The sequence below is a fragment of the Choristoneura fumiferana genome, chromosome Z, assembly GCF_025370935.1.
Source record: "Choristoneura fumiferana chromosome Z, NRCan_CFum_1, whole genome shotgun sequence".
NCBI lineage: Eukaryota > Metazoa > Arthropoda > Insecta > Lepidoptera > Tortricidae > Choristoneura > Choristoneura fumiferana.
In genome coordinates this window covers 23,276,496-23,299,019 of record NC_133472.1, presented here as the reverse complement: position 1 = coordinate 23,299,019, position 22,524 = coordinate 23,276,496, and the positions used below count along the sequence as shown (strand labels likewise).

General features: G+C 35.0%; 1 protein-coding gene across 9 annotated transcripts in view; it reads right to left on the bottom strand.

Moving 5' to 3' along the window:
• Positions 1 to 213: 213 nt before the first annotated feature.
• Positions 214 to 22,524, bottom strand: part of LOC141431807 (neuroligin-4, Y-linked-like) — a 263,652-nt gene continuing 241,341 nt past the window's right edge. For 8 of the 9 annotated variants that reach the window (XM_074093025.1, XM_074093017.1, XM_074093010.1 and 5 more), the window contains 9 exons: positions 14,566 to 14,763; positions 11,173 to 11,289; positions 10,962 to 11,087; positions 9,276 to 9,420; positions 8,748 to 8,960; positions 8,532 to 8,670; positions 5,434 to 5,585; positions 4,257 to 4,415; positions 214 to 4,146 (listed from right to left, as the gene is read on the bottom strand). In XM_074093025.1, the coding sequence (XP_073949126.1) occupies positions 3,291 to 4,146; positions 4,257 to 4,415; positions 5,434 to 5,585; positions 8,532 to 8,670; positions 8,748 to 8,960; positions 9,276 to 9,420; positions 10,962 to 11,087; positions 11,173 to 11,289; positions 14,566 to 14,763 (2,105 nt within the window). In that variant the 3' untranslated portion in view covers positions 214 to 3,290. Of the gene's footprint in view, positions 4,147 to 4,256; positions 4,416 to 5,433; positions 5,586 to 8,531; positions 8,671 to 8,747; positions 8,961 to 9,275; positions 9,421 to 10,961; positions 11,088 to 11,172; positions 11,290 to 14,565; positions 14,764 to 17,573; positions 17,697 to 22,524 lie in introns of those variants that run through there. The other variant, XM_074093068.1, reaches the window with a different exon arrangement.

The window sequence follows — 22,524 nt, the reverse complement described above, 5'->3', positions numbered from 1 at the left end:
CCGCAAAATATTTATGTTTTACCAAAGAACATGGATGGATGGATGGATGTAATAACAAAAAAATATATATATTTATAGCAAGAAATAGGTATCCTAAATAAATTAAATACTTCCTAAAGTTTTTCCACGCGGACGAAGTCGCGGGCAAAAGCTAGTTTAAAATAAAACAATACTTGTATTTATTTCATTTTCATTTTATTAAGTAATTTCAAGTCTGTATCTCAGTAGTTAAAGTACTTTATTAATATGAAGTCTTTGTACAGACTAAGTTCGATATTGTAATTATGTATTAATTAATAGAGTGCACTGAAGTAATTTTGGATTAAAAAATAAATCTAGGTATCGCCGTATATAACCATTTAATTATCATTGCCACCTGAATATCTGATCATTGTAATGTGTAGCAGTAGGTTACACGAAGCACGACACGGGTGCATTTGTGCTACCTGCGGTAACCGGTGCCGAAACTAATAAATATGGTTAGCTGTGATAGGTAATCCTATACCTCCTAGTTCAAAATTACCTCAATGCATACTAATTTCACTGTTAGCAAAATCAAATTCTGTTAAAACAGGTTCTAGAAAATTATTTTACTAAACCCTACCCCTTGTTACCCTTGGTTTTTTTTTTCATACAAACCATCAATTTTTCGAACAAAGAATAAAACTTTGATAATTATTATTTTTATTTATTTTTCTGATAAAAACTTAAACATTAGAAATTGTATTTATTTATTACAGATAAACAAACGACACAATCAGAATTCTGGTTACAGATAGGTACATTAATTTTAACACGTAGGGACAAAATTAAAAAAATACATTGCCGCCCACAGAACAAAGGCGGTTATTTAATAAATTGTTATAAATAATTTAAAAAATATGATTGGTTTGTTAAAAATCAACTTTTTTTCAAACATTTTTGGTGCTTTATTTTTTGTGCAAAATATTCACATTAGTCATTATGTAAATTTGGCAGAATACATTACTTCGTTAGGCGCGGCATATACATAATATATATTTGAATACTGTTTCTAGAATAGCATGAACTAATTAATGATTTAGCTGGTTTTAACAATAATAGATTATCTAAAAACGAACTCGTATCCTAGATTTTTGTAGACATATTTTTAGCGGTCCAAATTCTTTCAGGAGTAGGTAATGCCGCCGTAATGTTGCCAAATGTTTTATATACGTATAGGAACACAAAAATATGTACAAACTCTATTAACGTGATTTACTTGGAAATAAACAAACAGAAATTGGACGCTGAATTTTGACTCTCAGAGACAACAAAGACACAATAATGTAAATAAAAACCTGATAGCGGATAATCTGTTTTGATGACGCTGCTAGCGACACACGACCTCAATTTGACGCTCTGCTTCTGCGTATAGATGTAGATGTAACCGTGCCCGGCCGCCGACGCCGCGTTTATACCCATACCTAACGTTGCGGCCGCCTAACGCCTATAATCATCAATCAATTTACACCTGACTTCAATCAAAGTAAAAACATATCTGTTCACACCTAAGTTTAGTGTTATGAGTTCAGTCACTAGTTTTAATTAAGAACAATAAAACCTTGGTAATAATCAACTACCTGGTACAGAACAGGGATCCTCTTAAGATTATTTACATATTTACACACACTATTGGTCCGTCTATGTCCGAAATTAAAGTATTAAATTAGTTATGAACTATAGAAACAAATTTATCTAAATCTTACAATTTAACTTTTTACTGATGTGTTTGCTTCATACTAAACAATATTATTACGTAATCGCATGGATAGCTACTTAATTCGAATATTTGTGTCAGTATAATTAAAACCATATTAACCAGCATGAGAGTGTAAGTAAAGTGATACTGAACTACTTATAATAAGCTACGGGAACTTCGGTTAGGTCTTATTATCCGAGTGTCAATATTCACTACAGCGGATATCGTTAATTATCGATCTAAATTAGTAATGTAGGCAACTATCTTCATGCGATGGCTTCGTTAACAACCCAAACCAGTCAGTTATATAATCAATTGGAGCATAATGATGAATCTGACGATCCTTTGTTGTCAGTCCAGTCATATTCATATTGCGCGTAATGTAAGTAAATGTCATATCAGATTGTTCTTAATTAATGTTTACAGTTTACCGACGACATTAGTGATTGAGTTAGTCAGTCCGACAACCTGCACGGTAATAATCTGGGCGTAGGTACCTACAAAAGTAAACCGAATTAATTAATACAGGTAGGATTAATTTATACCTACTGCTTCATAACGTATTTATAATTTACTCGAGCTCATTACGCGTATCGCTCGACATGGTGCGCAGCGAAGACGGTTTTAACGTTATTTAATAATATGATGAAATTCATCGGAAAGTGATTATTATTTTACAGCGTTACTACTGGTCACAAAGGACCCGAAACATCAATAAATATAATGAAAACGGCTTGCATCTGTAACGTTATACTGTACCGGCGTAGACATAAGTGTAAAAACACACTCTCGCATGATTAAAAATTTGTTTCCACAGCTGATACCTAATTTAGTCAATATAATTATAAGAAAACTATTTCACGACAAAAACATATAATCGTGAGAAATTGATTACAGTTTCTACTCAATATTTATAATCAGCAATAAGTTGTATTGGTGTTCTGTATCATTTTTAAACTTTAATTTAAGTCCAGAATTATTGGAGTATAATATTTCAGTCAACTATTAAAGCTTTGTTCAACTACTATACATATTCAGTAATCCACAAATAACATTATATTCTAGATACTTTTAATAATAGACTGAAATTATTGATATTCCGACACACCATACGAATAATAATTCTAATTTCATTCTTTTTAGTTTTAAACTAGTTGTAATTAGGATGGATATGCCACTGAGCTGACGTCTATATACACCACATCAATTGGGTCATTATTTACATATATTTACAAGTCAACCACATCAGTTTATGGCTTGCGATAACTCTTCATTTTCTGTTTTACACATTACACGTCCGATCACACAAACGTTTTGTCGAGAAAATATTGTCATTTCATTACACGTCATAATTTTGATGAGACCCGTCTATGCCATTTCACTTTCAATTCACATTCGATTAAAGTTTTTTAAGTTTACCTTCTAAATTCAAGTGGTACAGATAAGTTTTTCAAACTACCTATATGTAATCTGTAACACACCTGAGAAGGTCCGGCTCAAGTCACACTATCTCGTCGTGATGCACCACATCGCTGCAACTCCCGGCCCGTTGCAGTCAGGCGCGCTGGCGTCACACTCGTAATTCTTCCATTGTCACGTTAGACTTGGCGTTTAACTGAGTATTCTTTTTAGTCAACGTGCTAGTGTTGATCATTTGCATTTGATGAGCTGACAGCAATGGCTGATTCTCTGGCAGTTGACCACTTGCTAATGTATTTATATTGCTTTTTCCCAATTTTGGAGGTGGCGGTGCTCGAGGCAGTGTCGCCATGCCTCCAACGTTATTACCAGGCAAATCTGCAAACTCAGGAGGTGGCAATTGGTGATGAGAATGGGTATGATGATGGCTCAAAATTGTAGCCGGATCGTTTTTTAGACTAGTTTGGTAAGTCAAAGCGCCTTCGAGATCTCCGCATATATTATTAGGCATTTGACCATTCTCAACTCGTTTCTTTAAATGGGAACCATTGGAGTGACCATCCTGTCCATTCATTCTTGTTTTGTCCCTTTGGTAATATACGCCAGCAAATATAAGTACATTCAGTATAAGCAAAGAACAACCTATAGCTATGGTCACACTTAAGGCAGTGGAGTATGCAGCAAATCCATCTTCGGGTGGAGAGTTTGTTGGCGAGTCAGATTTATGAACTTCCACACCTCCAACCGAACTTTGCGTAGGAGCATTCATTCCTATTATGTTAAAGTTCAAAGGTGACGTTATGTTAATTACGCTTATTATAGGAACCTTGGTTGCGATGCCCGTATCTATTAGAACTAGATCAGTCGTTTTCTTAAGCGGTGGACTATATGTTTTAATCGTAGGCTGTTGAGATGGTTCATCACTATCCAGCTGATGATGAGATAGTGGGACGTCTTCGCCGCCCGGCCGATGGAGATCTGGCACTAAGTTCAGCCAGAATGACAATCTGAAGTCAAAATAGCGCTTATATTGTTTACTTTAAAATACATACAACTATGTTTTTTACGTACGGCATAATAAAAGTAATGCGCACGTTTACATCAACTAATAACTTACCTATGAGCCCGGTAGTGATTTTTCAATTTAGACTTCGTATCTACATTTAAATATTTCTTGTGAACAGCTTCGTACGCCGTCCATTCGATATTTTTCATTCTGGCTCTCTCCTGCCTCCCTGCTCGTATTGGATCACTTTCTTGAGCTTCATTAGGATTCCTGAATAATTTAGGAACGGTAAAGCTTGTTATAACAAGGACAGTGTATTTGATTGATCTTTTTATGGAAATTTAAAGGACTCATAATTCAATACCTTCCCCTTCGTCTGTTTTAAACGATGATTGTTCATTCTGAATTACTTTAATACACATTTTAATATCGAGACAGATGTAGAATTAGGAACTAGTTTGATAAAAATGTCATAGTAAACTAGTTTATTTTGGAATCTTCAATTTTGTTTATTAGACAGTGTTCCATTAAGTTCTACTATTATTAGTTCAGTAAAGTCAGAGCAAATTGGCCATCACAGGTGACAGACAGACGGTTTTCTTTGAGGTTGACTTTAATGGCCGCCTTCCACAGCGGGCGGACTCAGCTTAACTCGCTACGATGAACTTCATAGATTTTCATCGGAAGCACTTATACAACGTGTCATTTTTGATTTCTGTTAACATTATGAGAACATTCAATATGTCAAATGAAGTACTTTTTCCCATGACACTCTTGGCCTAATTATTACCGTTTAAAAGATAAATCAAGATTCAAGTCAATTAATCATGCGCAATAAAACAGTACCTATACAAGTTTCTAAATTTGTAACGCTTTTTTTAAAGTCCGTAACTGAAGCGTTTTAAACTCATACATATTTAGCAAAAGAACGCCAAAAAAAGTGTTTGTGATGTTGCTCTTATGTGCCACTGTTTAAATAAGTTTCAAGAGTAAATATATATCAATTTCAGATTGCCGATTGCTATATATTCATTTGTCAATTCAAATATCCGTATACTTACCTACTTCATTGGGTGCACTGTTAATTTTAATTGGTACCGATACTATCACATTTTCATCAACAATTTGCAACACTGACATTTTCATTATATTCCACTAAATGAAATAACAGAACGTAAATATTTTTAAGGATAAAAAATGAGTGTGCAGATGCCAAATCATAATCAATATTTTCTAACAAGATAAAGGAAACTTCACACTTCCAGTTGTTACAAGTTAAATAGCTTACCCAGTCTTGGCGAAATTTCCCCAGTACAGCATAACTGATTCCGATAATGCCACTTCGGCCTTAGTATAATTCCGGGGGAAGTGCGCCAACCCGCCTACTAACGGGGCGCCAAATATGTAGGGCAGTTCCTCGCCGTGAATGCAACCTTGACGCTGCAAACACAAAGTTATAAAAAAGTAGGGTGAAGGTCACAAATTATAACTACTTAATTCAAATTAAATCACATATAAAAAGTTTGTTATTACGAGATAAGGGTTCCGTACCTCAGTTAGCAGAAACGGAACCCTTATAGGAACACTTTGTTGCCTGTCTGAAATATCTGTCTGTCAAGAAAAAATCTCTTATATACGTATAACACAACTATTAAGAAAACTCTAAAAATCTATTTTTTTATGTGTATCTGACTATAATAGTAGGTAGGTACTTACGACTCTACAGTTCGTGTACCTACATTGTGCGCACGTGTGTGTGTGTGTGTGTGTGTGTGTGTGTGTGTGTGTGTGTGTGTGCGTGTGTGTGTGTGTGTGCATTTTGCTTAGTAGAGGGGCTTTGCTAACAGTAAATACCAACAAATATATACGGAGCCCTCGGTGCGCGAGTTCGACTCGCACTTCCCCAAACTTTTCACGAAATTTGATCTTTTTAATGCCATCTCAAATTGCAGCAGTGGCAGATATTAATAGTCCTGCTTTGAATGGTACATCCAAATTATCACAGAAAATACAAAAACATACCTAGTAGTCTTCTTAATATTTTAAAATCAATTAAGATGTGTATAAGTTTATATAAGTGTACAAATTGGTTGTGTGTGGATTTGATTAGCGACTAATCATCATCATCATTATCCCAGCCTATAAACGTCCCACTGCTGGACACAGGCCTCATCTCAGAATGTTTCCACGCGGGCCCAGTGCGAATTGAGAACTTCACAACACCATTGAATTTCTTTGCAGGGGTGTGCAGGTTTCCTCACGATGTTTTCCTTCACCTTAAAGCGCGTGGCAAATTTCAAATGCAATTTCTCACATAAAGCGGCTAATAACTTTGTGCAATCCATACCTTCATACTAATCCTCTTCAAATAGCAAACCTACTGTGTTAAAAATAAAGTTGTGTTAAATACTTGTGATGTATACATATCATTTAATAATATTGTAAATCTGTTTAAAAATAAAATATACCTCGTTGAGTTTCTTGCCGTATTCTTCTCAGCAGAGGTTTTTCCGAACCGGTGGTAGATTTTTTTTGACATTCATAAGTGCCTGTTATAGCCTAAATTGAATAAAGATATTTTGACATTGACTTCTGACTTTGAATATTATAAATGCGAAAGTGAGTGTTTTTGTATGTTTGTCCGTCTTTCACGTCGAAACGGAGCGACGGATCGACGTGATTTTTGGCATAGAGATAGTTTATAGGCTTGAGAGTGACATAGGCTACTTTTTATTCCGGAAAAATGTACAGTTCCCGAGGGAACATCGCGCGATAACCGAATTTCACGAGGGCGAAGCCGCGGGCAAAAGCTAGTTAAAAATAACGAAAACTTAGAGGTAATTAGGTATGTAGGTAGATAGCTGGATGTCTGGAATAACACACAGGCTACTTTTTATCCTGATATTCCCACGGGATCGGAATAAAATCTTGAAATTCCAACCGCTGAGATTAGACACAATGAAATGAGGCGCACGTTTATTTAGTAAACGTTTATGGAATATGCACCGCGTGGTCGTCGCGTCAAATGTTTTATTATTTCTGACAAAATGAATTATATTTATAGACACGCCACTTTAGTCTCATTTTCATCACATTTTACTTTGGGGATATTTTTTGAAACGTGCGGTAAACTCCTTTCATGAGCCATCCTACGCGTTCTATTTGAATAAGGTATATAGGTAGGTATGAAGAAAAAACGGTATGGATCAGGTTTTTAATATCTTCCGTCCGAGAGTAATATTGAAATCGTTTCCAGTTTCTCCCATATAGCCATGAAAATCGGTTCTCGATTTGTCGATCGTTTTCTTCAATTGCCAATGAATATTTTAAGTACCTATGTGCCTGCACATAAAACTTGTTTAGCCTCAATTATTTTGCAGGGTATCCAAACAATTAGTTTTATTAAGATTTATTCTCACGGTATCGGCATTTGAGCTCGTGATTATTCATTTTTTTTAAGTTTAATCGTGGACATCTTTTACATAAGAAACTTTTAAATGGCGGAGTCTAAACCACGGAAGCTTAACTTGAAGCTAAAAGGATAATTATTCCTTACACTCTTGAGGCTTACAGGTCCAAGGTAAACTAAGCAGGAAATTACGACTATTTTTTATAATTTTGCGGTTAAACTTAACGTGGCTGTGAACAAAACTAACCGATGAAGACAGGTCAGTTCATTTGATAGCTTGTTTTTTCTCACGACAAGCTACTACCATTGCAGCATTGTTCAATATTTTCGTGAGCCGTATTGGAGGTACGTATTTTGTTATATTTACGATGTCTTCAGTATAAGTAACTTTTGACTAAAAGTTTTCCAAATTAAGAAACATCAAGCATCGTTAAAAGTTTGTGAAGAATTAATACTTAAGGCATTTTAACCTACCTCTTTCCGAGTACCTACCCCATACTCGGATGCGATCTCGTTAGTCTCGACATCCTTCGAGACAAATGAGGCCGCTTGAGTTTACATCGTGTATTAATAAGAGACCAGGCTTTCCTAACTATATCCTAACCACTTAACCTGGAGCTACGTCTCCCAGTGTATGCTGATATTCGACGGGCACTAGTTAAGTGGAGACTGGATAATTAGTTCTGTCAAAATTAAGTTAGCCAATCTCGATGGAAACTGTACGCGAGCGGAAATTGCGTAAGTTAAGTGCAAATGTGTGTGAAGTAATCAGTGGTTTAGCGGAATGGTGTCCCATTCAAGCAAAGCATCCATTGAGTTTTCACAGATGGCAACTGTGAAATAATGAGTTCTTCGGAAATGGTTATAGGTTTATTGGTAACGGTTATTGTTAATAACATTAAAATAAAAACTTTTACGAGGAGACTTGACCAAAACCAGGTATCTAAGTTTTAGCGGTACTAGTATAATATACTTGCCTGCGGATAATCTCCATATTTGGTTTGGTAATCAAAAACGTAGAGATACGAGTTTCGGCGCAAAGCTGAATGCGTATCAGCCGTCAAAACTATTGGAGCCACAACCTGGGCATCGCTCAATGCTTCTAAAGTCTCATCCCTGTAAAGATTGATTAACAACTTTTTTAAATACCTGTATCAACTCACTCTCATTCGTTGTTAGTAGTGTTTTGTTACCTTATATTGATCGGGTGTTGCACGGGTCTTTCCCAATCCGTGTATTCGTTAATTATTGTAGCCAAAATTTCGGATAAGTGATAGCTATATGTGTTTCTAACAAAAGATTTTAATATTTTCGATCTTCTATCAGCTTCTATCCCGTATTGAACATCATCACCGCTGAACGCGAAATAAGCTTCGGCTTTCGTCACGCCCAGCATGAGGTCGTATCTGGGAAATATTTTAGAGGATTTGTTAAAAAATAGTGAAACCGAGTAAGGTATTCAATAAAATAACATCTTGTATACTTATACTAAAATATGGGACAAATAAACATAATCTAACTATCAAATCTGCTTCATATCTTATTTTGAAGTGTAGCTACCCCCTTGTAATTCATATGTATGGCTTGATTATAAATACAAAACCTGGACTATTGAAGTAAGTATTGTCCATATTTAGTAGCAATAGATAAGAGCCATTATAGTCTTGAATAATAAATAGGGCAACAAGCAATTGCGATTCCTAATTATTTGTGTTACTTACTTAGTAAGCTGAGCGATTGCACTTTTTCGCATCAACACGGCATTAATAATGTTGATTGCGTTTTGCGTTTGTTTCCCCACAGGTAGACGCGACTGTCCGCCCCAGTCATATCCATTTTCTGGGTTTATGAGGAGATCTCCAGTATCTGCATTTATAAAGAAGAAAGTGGTTGTGTTTCGTGATAGAATAAAATACAGCAACATTATAAGGTACGAAAGTAAAGCAGCTAGCTACATCTAATCATACACAAACTTGTAACCAAACAAAATAATCGGATATTCTCATCAAAATTCAATCCAATGTTGAAGATTTTTTTAAATGAAATAACCTGTGTTAGCTTTTCTAATAAAAGCCACTTTGTTGAGAAATCGGAAAAAATCGTTGTCAAACGACAGACCAAGCTAACTGAAAGCGTAGGTACACGCTTCGCGGGAGGACGAGATGAGAAAACTTCTCGGGGACAATTTAATAACGCGCCTCGGACGCGCTCTGCTTGGTAACCGGAAGAGCGGTGCCAAAGTGAAAACAACAACTGAGCTATCGCCACGAAATAACTCTGCAGCTACTGACTTCGGCAGAGTTTGTGCGCTTGGAACGTCATCTTCTTCTTATTTTAAAATAACTTCTTGCTATGCAATGTTGAAACGTGTTACGAGACTTAAAAGTTCAAGAAGTTAACTATACTTGTCTTTTCACAATGCGCTACAAAATTTATTGTTTTTAGTCTTTGGGTATGGCCCGTGTAATCCCTGATTTGTTTTATCTAAATGTAAGTTTGAATCAATGACTTTTATTCCTATAATCTGTTATTAATTTAAGTTTTCAATTAAATTACAGCAATGCTTTTTTGATGCCCATATTTTATTTAAAGGTTTTCTTGAGACTCGCGTCTGAACTTCCTTACTCATAGATCTTTAAATCACCTGAAACAATTACTTTGCTCACCCGCGACCTTATGATTCCTAGCTACATTTATTCAAGAAATGTGTGTTCATCCAATTCACAAATCTTAAATCTTTGTTAGGGTGAAGCCAGACGAGCGTAATTTTTTGAGTCGTGAGACGCTCGTCTGGCTTCACCCTAACAAAGATTGAAGATTTGTGAATTGGATGAACACACATTTCTTGAATAAATGTAGCTAGCTTATAATGTATAATTAATGTCATATATATACATATGTCATATATATGTCGGCGGCCGATCGTAAAATCCGCCAGATCACGAAATTCCTAAACGTTGGCCAGGCATATCACGATGTGCCTGAGAAACAATACGGCAGATCGATTTCGTCGATATTCCAAGATCTATACCGGGCACATCGTGATATGCCGAAAAAAAGAAAAATTTAAGCACGACGAGCGAAGCGAGGAGTGGTTAGGATGAATTTGCAACACAACGCACAGTGTCATAACCGATATGGCGGCGTTTCATGATATGCCTAGGAATTTCATGATCTGCCTAAACGACACTAGGCAAAACGTTAAACGGTGAGTTTTGAACGATATGGCGGATGTCCCTTAGCCAATTCATGAAATGGCGCGTATATTTAAGTATATTTCTAACAAAACGTACTAGTTAACAAACAAATTAGAGCAGTCTTTAAATAATAGCAAAACAAGAACTAATTGTACATAGACATACTTACAATTTTAATGTAGTGTTTTAATTAATTATATTATGACTCACCAATGACGACTCCATCAACACTTGGACCAAATGCATATGAAAAATCTGGAGCTTGGGCTGGTGCTGATATAAGCGCTTCTAACGGGCGCTCGCGTAAACACCTCAAGAGAGCCGGGGGTGTGAGTTCTGAACAATGCGGAATTTTAAATTCACATCATTAACATCAGTAATTAAACTTTCAACTGTTAGTGAGAAAAATACTTAATTTTACCTGGGGAGCAGTTTGCATGTGTAGCAACTATAGCAGCGTATCTGTTCGGATCTGCCACCAACGACCATGGACTTAGACCAGACCCAGACATAAGAATTGCTCTATGAAAGAGAAGACCTAAAACAAATCAAAAAATGAGTGTTAACCATTGAATATCAACAATTACGAGTATTATCATGGTATCCCTCTTATAACAAATGCAGGGCTACTACGAAACTCGAAACTCGAAGTTCGTGTCGTGCGGTCCCTCTGACACTTATACTATTTAATACGAGAGCGAGAGGGACGGTACAATACGAACTTCGAGTTTCGTAGTAGCCCTGCTGAGCAATAGGACACGGTTTATATACTGCGTTTAAAAGAAACTTAATAAAAATTTAAACTGAAAAGTTATTCTGTAACTAATACTTTCTCAGCAACTGAATGCGTTTCGAGCCAAGATTGTGCTTGAAACAATGAACTATTTGCGAAGCAACCTTCGGTTGTACGTTACAGCGTTTAGAGGTAATGTCGTTTGTACGTTACAACGCCAAATTCTCCTTCAGCTTTCTAAAATGAGTACTAAATAGTGTATAAAAGGAGTAAAGAATTGATTGAATAAGTATAAGTAACGCGATCTGAGAGACTTAATTTTATACCACGCACGTCTTTCCAAAATAAAACTTTAATACTGGTAATGTACCTACTTACTAATGTTTGAAATAGATTGAATACTTAAAAAAATATATTCGTGAATAAATCTATGAAGCTCAATCTCAAAATAATTGAAAATTAGGCGCTAATTTGTTTTGATCAAAATATAACTACTTAAGGAACAAACTAAATAAAAATCTCTAGATGCTTAGGATTTTTTATGCCCGCCACCATTCTGTTAAGAAGCCTACACGCGGTTCACCCTACATCGTTAAGGAAATCTCCTCGCATTTATTTTGACGTGGCCGAACCAACCTTCTCAACCTTTTTCCGCATCTACAACGTAGCAAAAACGAAGGTTTTTAGGTTAATGTTCCTAAATCCTTACGACTTTATTTCTTGAAAGGTCGGAGAGTTCTATATTCCGTTAATCATAAAAAATAGAACCAACTAATGAATAACTTGATTAAGGAGAAAAAATAATTTGTAAGGTTAAGATTATATTTGTACATAACTTTTGCTTCAGACATACACAATACGTTTAGGCAAAGATCAACCATACTACTGCGTTGTCGTGACGTACCAAAATTTATCTAGTAGGTAAACTGAATAGTGTGTACGAGTTTCTATTATTTAATAATATTTGGAAACGTACAGATTTATTTTGTAAAGTTTTATTTTGGAAAGACGTGCAGGACTTCTTTACTAGTATAGTTTTATTATTATATTGTATAGTTTATGAATGTATCGTAGATATCGAGGTTTTAGTTTTGTGATATCGGAGTTTATATCGAATCATAACATAATCTACTAAGTGTTTAAAAAGAAAACATGTTCTGAATACCGATTATTGGTGTAAGCTAGAAAAAGTCTATCTTGAATGCCAATATGGCTGACACATTCATCATTTAAAGCTTCATCTAACAAAGCTCCCAGAAATGCGACTCAAATATATGTAAACTTTTTTTATTAATAAGTAAGGTTTACACATTTAACATTAGGTAAGAGTTATCCCACCAAAAACATTCTGTAAAAAACTAGCCAAGTTTCCATGGAGCTGCTTGTTTATCTCTAAAAAGTATTGAAATCTAGACAAAGTCGTGCCAAGTCTAAGGTTCCTTACTGCGATTTCTTTATTATTATAGTTAATGTTGTGTGACTTGGCCGTTGAATTGTACCCACTCACGTATAAAGAATGTTGAGTCTTAAGTCTTATCCAGTAAATGTTGAGACTCAATACGCGGACAATATAAATATTCTTTATACGTTAGGCTTATACGTAGGGCTTATTATATTATCAAATGTAGCGGCCCACCAAGTTGAATATTTTTTGTAAAGGCGGTATGTCGATCTCTAATAGTTTGGTTGAACTCTTGTGTTTTCTAATCAGGGTCACCATGTACTCCAAATCTTCGATTATCCTAGTTTTTATAGTTTTCCCTTTATGTGGCCATTAAACCCTAACTCTGTACCAAATTTTGATGATCATGAGTGAGTGAGAGAGTGTCATAAATGCGAAACTTTTGCTTTCGCTTAACTTCGGAACTAAATGACGTACAGACTTAAAATTTTGGATTTTAAGTATGTGATTATAGCTTACTGGATGACGAAAATTTCTGCGTTCTGGTCTTATCCAGAAGTTCTCAAATAGGGGCCTGAAAATGCGGCGACATGGTTCCAGTAAAGGATGGTACGGCAGTGTTTGCTTCGCGCTCGACTTGGTGGGGGGGGGCACTACCGCGCCCCCACATAATAAAGTAATATAGGTAATTAATTAGGAAAGCGCTACGATAAGTGATATTCTAAACCTACTTCTATGCACACATTGTCATAATCAATACCCTAGTTGACACTCGTACTACATCTTTTTTCTTTTTAATGCTTTCTTCTTTTACTTATACTAAATGACAACTTTATATTAAGATTGCTTTTAAACTAGCATTTCAATTATTTAATTTTAGATAACAATTTTACGCTAAATCTGTGCAGAAAATACTTTACTTCACGAAGTTTTAATTAAAAACTTAACAGATTACCTACTCCATGAATTTAACATATCCACATGGCTTCATGTTCTTACAGACTGCCCGTCTCATTTATTTAGCGCTCCCAAAGAAGTGGTGGTGGAATAACGTAATTACGTAATAATTTAAAAACCATTTCTGTTGAAATTTATTTAAATTTAATATAGCTATGTATATAATATGTAGCTACGCTCAGTTTATTCAAGCGTAAAAACTATTCCAGTCACACAACAGGTAGAAATATCACTACTCTTTATCGTATACATATAATAATATCACATATTTTAGATGTAATAGAAATGACTTAAAGTAGCGAATGATAGACAGCTGCATATCGGGCGTATATACCTTCACGCTCCCCAAGCTTTGTTCCGAGCCCTTATAAAGTATGCGGCTGGCTTAGGAGTACGTACGTAGGTACGAGTTGGCATATTCATACGGACGAGGTTGTGAAGAAAAGTAAGAGATTTAGTTCATTCTTCTAGAAAAAATATCTTCACAGTTTCGTGCTATGACTTAATCATCATTATCCAAGTCACTGTAAGACTTAAATTTTAATCTTCTTTTTATGTTCCATAAATTAAATTTAAAAAAAGGATAGCAAGCTGATTATTTAAGCTTTCAAGTTAGACTGAACCTGAACGACATGGAATAAAATGTCGCTTTTTCATTTTTAAATACAGCTCCATCGATTTATAAATGAGCTTTTAAGTTCAGAAAGAAAGTTTTAACATACCTTCTGGAACAGCCAGTGAGGTAAGTAAAAAGTGCACGCATGCTGCTCCTGTGCCGTGGCCCATGAGCGTGACGTTGGTGGGATCGCCTCCGAACACCGCTACGTTCTCTTTGATCCAGTGCAACGCTGCTATTTGGTCCATCAGCCCGTAATTGGCCGGTGACCGAGGGTATTCGTCCGAGCGTGGGTTCAGGAATCCTGTAACAGAATTTGCTTGATATCCAAATACATGGTAAATACTACGTATGATGTGACTTGCAAAAACTCGCAAAACAACAGGGTCGTAGTATAGTATTTTATGCAAAAGTTGTATAAAAGGGTTCAGAAAAGGTGAGTGGCGTGAGTTACGATGTGAGCTTTAGCGAACATCGTAAGAAAAAGACGCCACGAGCTTCTTTTGACTTACTTATACAACGTTGCATACAATACTTTTTCTTCGACTGGGTACTTATTAATTACAATACAAAATTAGAGAAAAAGTAAACTTTGAATGTTTTCATACTTTAGTAAAAAACTTTAGTAACAAGGTAAACAAATATAAACAAGTGAGAAATATGTAAATGACAAAATAGTCTAAGTTTTTTTTTTATTAAAGTTTACTTGCCTGTGACGATTTAAAAATATGGGTTACTTTTGTTGGCAGGCTGTGGATTATCTTTGGAAAGGTTTTATTCTGTATAAAAAACATATAAAATACGTAACTGGCTGCACCTTAGCCTGTCCGAACGTACGAATTATTTCATTATTTTGTCGTTGTTATATAAACGGAACATCATAAAGTTTTATTCGCATTTTAATATAAAATAATTCTTAACTATCATGAATAAACGCGTCCAACGCGTAATAAATACAGTAAAGGGCTGTTTGATTAATTTTATTTGACGGATAAATGTGATGCCGTCTCTGTCTATTCAAACAAAAAAAAAACAAAGACGGCATCACATTTATCAGTCAAATAAATTTTAATCAATGGATGATGAAACAGGGGGTAAGTATTGCAAAAAATCCAATCAAGTAATGAATACAATACACAATTGAATAAACAAGACGTGCTTTCAATTTTTTTATCATTTCTTATTTCGTACGGCCTTATTTTATGGGGCTCTGCTGCAGATATTGAGTTAATTTTTATCTTGCAAAAGAGGGCAATTAGAGCAATCTATAACTTGAAGATGCGAGAATCTATATGTTAGGAAGAATATATGTGTTTTTCCCACAAACGTCGATAAGCCAGAGGCTCCGAGAAACACAGGGAAGCTTAAAGTTCCAACTTACAAACTGGCTAAAACCAAAAAGTCGTTCCTGGGAAATTGCATACGTTTTTACAATAAAATTCCAAAAAATGTACTTAACTGATCAAACAGATACAAATATTATAACGATTGTTAAGAATACATTAATATCTAAGGCGTATTATAAAATTAATGATTATATCATGTGCAGGGATATAATATTTGGAAATTAATCAGATCCGCATTTATAAGCGATCACTTACTTCAATAAAGAATCCACTGTGTTAAATTAGTGCTAAATACTTGTAATCTTTAAACACCATTGTAGATAAATCTGTTCAAATATTGAGTTTCTTGCCGGATTCTTCTCAACAGAGGTTTTGCTGAAACTCCCACCGCACAAGTTTTTTTTTTATATTTAGTATACGTATGTGCTTGCCATAGCTTAAATTGTACAAAGATATTTTGACTTTGACTTTGAATGATATAAAATAAATAGGTAAACGATTTACTGCAAAGCCGAATTGAATTCGATTATTTGAATTGCTGTATGGTCTAATCAACATCAAATACCCACTGAAACTTCAAGTTTACGAAGTAAGCAGCAAACAAGAGTAGAGTTTGTTTGCTACTTATGTACATCGTATTTCGTATAAAATAAATCTAGTTTTAAGTTTACTACCTACCTTGAAAAGTTTCTACTTTTAGTCTGGGCAGGGAGTCCTGGTACAAAAATGTAAAACAAACCTCGTTTTGGCAAACTTAAGAACATACCTACATAAAAAAATACAAACAGTGGAACTTTTTTGAAGTCGTTTAATTAATAATAAAAAAATCTGTCACAAACACGAAACTTTGTTTCAAGCAAACATTCGTAAGTTGTACAAATTTTAATGTTTACACGCAAAAAGGTGGGAATCGAACCTAATTGAGCGCGTTCCAATGATATTACATACAAACAGGGAGTAGATAATTAGGTTACTACCGCCCCCGAGTTGAAGATTCATAAACGACCCAATTGTCTCGTGTCGCAATCAGTTTACCTCAAACAAGCCAGTGACCGTCAATGTGACAGTTGAAGAAATTAATGTAAAATGCCGTCGTGTGTGTTTCGAAAGTGCACAAATTATATGGTGCTAAAGTGAATAAAGCTCAAGGGAACACATATCATAATTATGTAATATTTGTTTTTTACTACGTATTTTTAGTCATTTCTAAGTTTTTCGTAAAAAATACAAATGCTAAGACGGCAACATAGATTAAAAAATCAGATGCGACAACGTAGGTATCAATATGGCCGGGTGAATCATATTATGATATGATACAGATATTGTGCTATGGCACAGATAGTGGCATTAATTTGAATAATAATATTATTACAATTGACACAGTGTGTGGGCCTAACTTTGAGCATTCTCCTTTGATACAGAGTTGGTTTGAACCGTGATGTTGAAGGTCTGGAGTAGTACCCCGTCAGTATTACAATTAACTATTCACAACTTTTTTATAGATTTCCTTCTAATGAGGTCAGGTCCTTCTAGTGCGGTGCCTTATTATACCGTGTTTAATATTTTTAAGCAGTTATTTTATTAAGTCGAGATAAATTCGGAAGCTGTAGATAGTATTAGGTAACTTCTAAAGTTGTTTAATATACTTTTGTGAAAAATGTACATAAATATTTCTGCTCGAAATTGTGACTTGTGTAAATCACTTAATTCAAATGTATATACAAAAGGGATATAGTACTTATCAAAATATTTTGCCATGCCTACTAACCTACAAATTTGGTCACCGCATCTAAACACTCTTTTTTTTGTTTGAACAAGGGTTCCCTCTCTGCTTGTTTTTGTTTGAATTTGCTTATCATGGTTAAAATAATCAGTGGCACACCACTTTTGATTGTTCCGCCCATGTTTCAGCAGTAAATTTCCAAAAAACTCTATTTTAACACACGAAGGAATTAAACTCAACAAGTCACAGAATAGATAATAGTACAAGCTCAAGTGTCTGTTTTCTTATACTCGTTGGTCTGATTGCGCATGACATTTGAATAATGTTGCCACTCAAATAATAGCTGGGTCCAGCTTTCATTAGCTATTGAAATATTATTGGCGCGTTCCCAAAGGCTCGAGGTTTGTGCGCTCAAACACTAATAGTAATAAACTAGCGTTTACCCGCCGCTTCGCACGCGTAAATCATTAGATACAGTAGTTGAATTGAAATTCCCTAAAATAACATTGTGGTTTTCATTGACGTTAATTTAAAACACCCATCCCAAATTTCATGACACTAAGTCCAGCGGTTGTTATTTCGAGATTTTATCCCTATCCCGTGGGTATATCGGAATAAAAAGCAGCCTGTGTGATATTCCAGATGTCCAACTATGTACAACATACCAAATTTCATGACTCTAAGCCCAGCGGTTATTAGTTCGAGATTTTATCCCTATCTCATGGGAACATGGGGATAAAAGGTAGCCCATGTGTTATTCCAGACGTCCAGCTACCTACATATCAAATTTCATGACTAAGCCCAGCGGTTATTAGTTCGAGATTTTATCCCTATCTCATGGGAACATCGGGATAAAAGGTAGCCCATGTGTTATTCCAGACGTCCAGCTACCTACATATCAAATTTCATGACTCTAAGCCCAGCGGTTGTTATTTAGAGATTTTATCACTATCCCGTGGGAATATCGGGATAAAAAGTATTCTTTGTTTTAATCCAGGTTATATACTAACGTTTTGTCAAAATTCATCCTAATCTGTCCAGCGTGAAGAAGTAACAAACATACTCACTCACAAACATTCACATTTATAATATTAGTAGGATATCCAATGATCATTTGAAAATATAATTTTACAATATCTTTTTGGTTCTCATATCGGGGCCGATGGGAATGACCCAGCTTTACATTTATCAAATTCAATTTCAATTCAGGTACATTGCTACATACCAGACAGTTGTGGACCGGTTTTCAAAATTCTGTTTTTATTCGAAAGAGGTACTCTTGGTCCCATTGTCACCAAGTCAAGATCTGATGATAGGAACCTAGTAAAATCGAGGGCAATCCTTAAATTTTATAAGCACACCTATGGCGATTTTAGCATTAAAATAAGCATTTAAAGTCAGAAAGTATCAGTTGATGAACTGGACCTGATGAAGAAGACCGTAGATGGCCAATGGAACTTGTCAAAGCTACTAGCTCACGCGTCTATAAATGATCATGATTAATATACCTAGATAAGCGACCAAGAAGAAGAGTTAATGATTCTTTCGAACTGGTCTATGGTGAACAACGTAACTAAGCCGTATTTGGGCTTAACAGAATCGTTGTCACAAAAAATGGAACTGACTACAATACCTACTAGCTTTTAGTCGGTGTGTTAGCACGAGCCAGCAGGTGTGATTGAAGCCCAATATATAGTATCCATAGTACAAGCTTTGCTTAGTTTGGGACTATTGTCGTTCCAATCGTTTATTTAACTTTTGACAGATCACGCACGTGAAGTTTTACAATAATTTACGGTACAATGTACTACAGAAAATACCGTACTTCATAGACGGGCACCGCTCACTTAGTGATGTGCCATTCATAATGAATGACCATAGACTATATAAATCGTTTTGAAGTAAATCGATTTTATAAATAAAACATACATTTAAAATTATTGTGATTATATTTTATATCAAAATCATTTAAAAATATAAATACATGAATATGCCTTTAGGGATTCAAAAGTAAAAACAACTAAAATAGGCACTGGAATACTATTTTTAATTATACCATGGCCACATACCATTTTACCATGGGCGTCTCGTTGTGAGTGACAACAAACTGCGGGTCTACTACGAAACTCGAAACAAGAAGTTCGTATCGTACCGTCCCTCTCGCTCTCGTATTAAGTAGTATAAGTGTCAGAGGGACCGGACGACACGAACTTCGAGTGTAGCCTTGCTGGCGTCGCTGCCGCGTCCAGTATTGCCGCTTCATAATTGACAAAATTACTAAAATTACCGTCGGAAGTGATAAACATTATTAACTTAACATAAATGGTTTATTTTTATATACAAAATAAAGTAAATTAAACACCTGTGAATGTTTATAAAACAATGCAAATTGTTGAACAAAAATAAAATATGAATGAAAACTTTTTCATGAATAAAATCGATTGTTAAAAGAAATTCAATCGGTAGCACATCAAGGCATCACTATTTTAATTAGTACTCGAGCTGTCAAAAGTTAAATAAACGATTGGAACAATTATAGGTCAATTGGTGTCAAGTGATGATATTTATTATTATTATTATTTATTATAATACGTAGGTGAGGTAGGGGACTATTGTTCCATGCCTGCTGGCTCGTGCTGAGGCACCGACTTCAAGCTAGTAGGTACCTAGAAAATTATTTTCAAAGTTTTTGCAGTCGCTTCCATTTGGTGTAAAATATTTTGCCAAATTTTCCTTTAATAGCTTATGTATTTACGAGTATACCTACTCAGTATACAAATATTACATCACAAATAATATTTGGAATTCAATGGCTCGCCCATCAATAACATATTTGATATTTTTGGAGGAATAGAATACCTTTACTATGTATTATGTAGTTCAAATACCTCTTAAGTCTTAAGTACTCTACAAAGTAACCATTGACATTACTGTACATTTGGGACTGATAAAAGTTAACAAATGATTTATTTGTGTCATAATATGACTAACATTTTAATTGCTTCCACTTAGTTGTACTTGTACCTAGTTATATTCTACGCAGGGACTGTTACAAAGTTATGTGAGTATTTTGTCGAAATTTTACAACAATGTCCTAAAGTTGAGGCACAACAATCTCTTGCGTACAAAAGGATTCTTGATGGAGTACGTCAACTTTGTTTTTATTGCGCATACAAGAATGTGTCGGTAAAAGAAAATACGACGACACGAGGTAAGAAATTTCTTCATCAAAACAAGAGTATAACTTACACAATAATAGGTACTTACATATATTTTAGTGTAGGTACTGTTTGCTATTTTTGTATGTTTTGGAGATTACCTAGGTGTTCATATTTTGAAAAAAAAAAACTAATTCAAATCTAAAATACTTATTAAGCTTAATTAAACATCAATTTTTTTTTACGTAAGGGAAGTACGTCCAAAATGACAGGGTGTTTTGATTTTGGATCATATTTCTTCACCTAACGTAAAAATAATCAACTTCAGTCATTGGCTCATTAGGTAGGAACAATATCAAAATCAATATTATTAAAAATGGTAACGAATCCAAAAAACATTTTGTCCGTATAGTATGGACACAATGACACACAAAGTAAGGACATAATGACATACTAACATTTTAAGAATATTGTTGGCAAAAAAAATATTTAGCCTGTTTTGAGTTATCAGAATTCAGAATATACACAAGCACAAAGAAAAAAAAACATACACTGTTGTCAGCATTGACTGGGCTGAGAACAGGAAAAAAGACGTTGCAACAAATGCAGGGTCACTCAACAGATCATCGTTTTTTTAGTCGGCAGTGAAATCTTCTGAACTATAGAGCTATCATCACTAAGTATGAGCAGAATTATCATGATGCCACTGTGCCCTGTTTTTTTGTTTTAATTCGATAAAATTTCATATTTTATTTCTCATTTCATTCCATATAATTTCTATAATATATTTTTATGGATTCTTGGCTCCGAGGCAGACGCTTAGTTTCTATCGCGGTTCCGTGACAACCCACCGAGATAAATGATAGACTTTGATTAACAGAAATTATATGAACAAAACGCCATCCACCATGTCATTTTGTCCAGTGTTTAGGTATGTCGTTTTGTCCAAATATAAACAAAAAACATAAAAAAACATATCTTTCAATAACAGCTGATAAACGAATCAAAGTTAATATCAATTACTAGATCATATCATAGTTCATTAATTTTAATAAAAATAATTACAATTACCTAAACATAATTCACCAAAAACCAGATAAAACAAGTGTATGGTTAAAAACTTTGGTGGGCATGAAACATATCCAAACGCTTTACTCCGGCTCGACTGCACCAGTTATGCTCAGCGTTTCACAGAGTTGTGAATATGGCCACCGTGACGTGTTGCAGTGTCCGAGACTTCGCTACAGCCCGCCTATTTCAAAATAAGCCCACTATGTCATTTTGTCCATAAATGTCATTTTGTACGTATTTACCTTACTATACTTACCGTAGCAAATAAAAATTTGATTACTTTCCCGAATTTTAGATACGTAGGAAGTAGGAAACTATTTAATTCATTTTAACTGCATAAATCATCACATCATCAACGTAAAAAAAATACAATTTAGAATTATGTCTCTTGGATGACAATTAATATTGTCTTAATAGTGTTTAAAATCTCATTTAGCCTCTTGTCAATGGTATTGATTAGTCATAAAAACGCGTATGTCGTAAAGGCGTGGTCATTAACAAACATCGTTAAGTTGATCTCGACGCAAAAACAAGAAACAACTGCAATAAGGCTTAATCATCTTGAAGAGAACTAAGATCGCAGTTATGTGCGCATGGCATGCCAACCAGTGATTACAACAGACGTCACGAGTCAAGGTTGATTAATATTGTTTAATGACACCAGCTCTCTCGCCTGTTCAATATTCTCTCTTATAATCTGAAGATTGTTTCAAGACACACCTGCTGGGCCGGTTGAAATAACCAGCAGGTAACTTGACTCTTTTGAA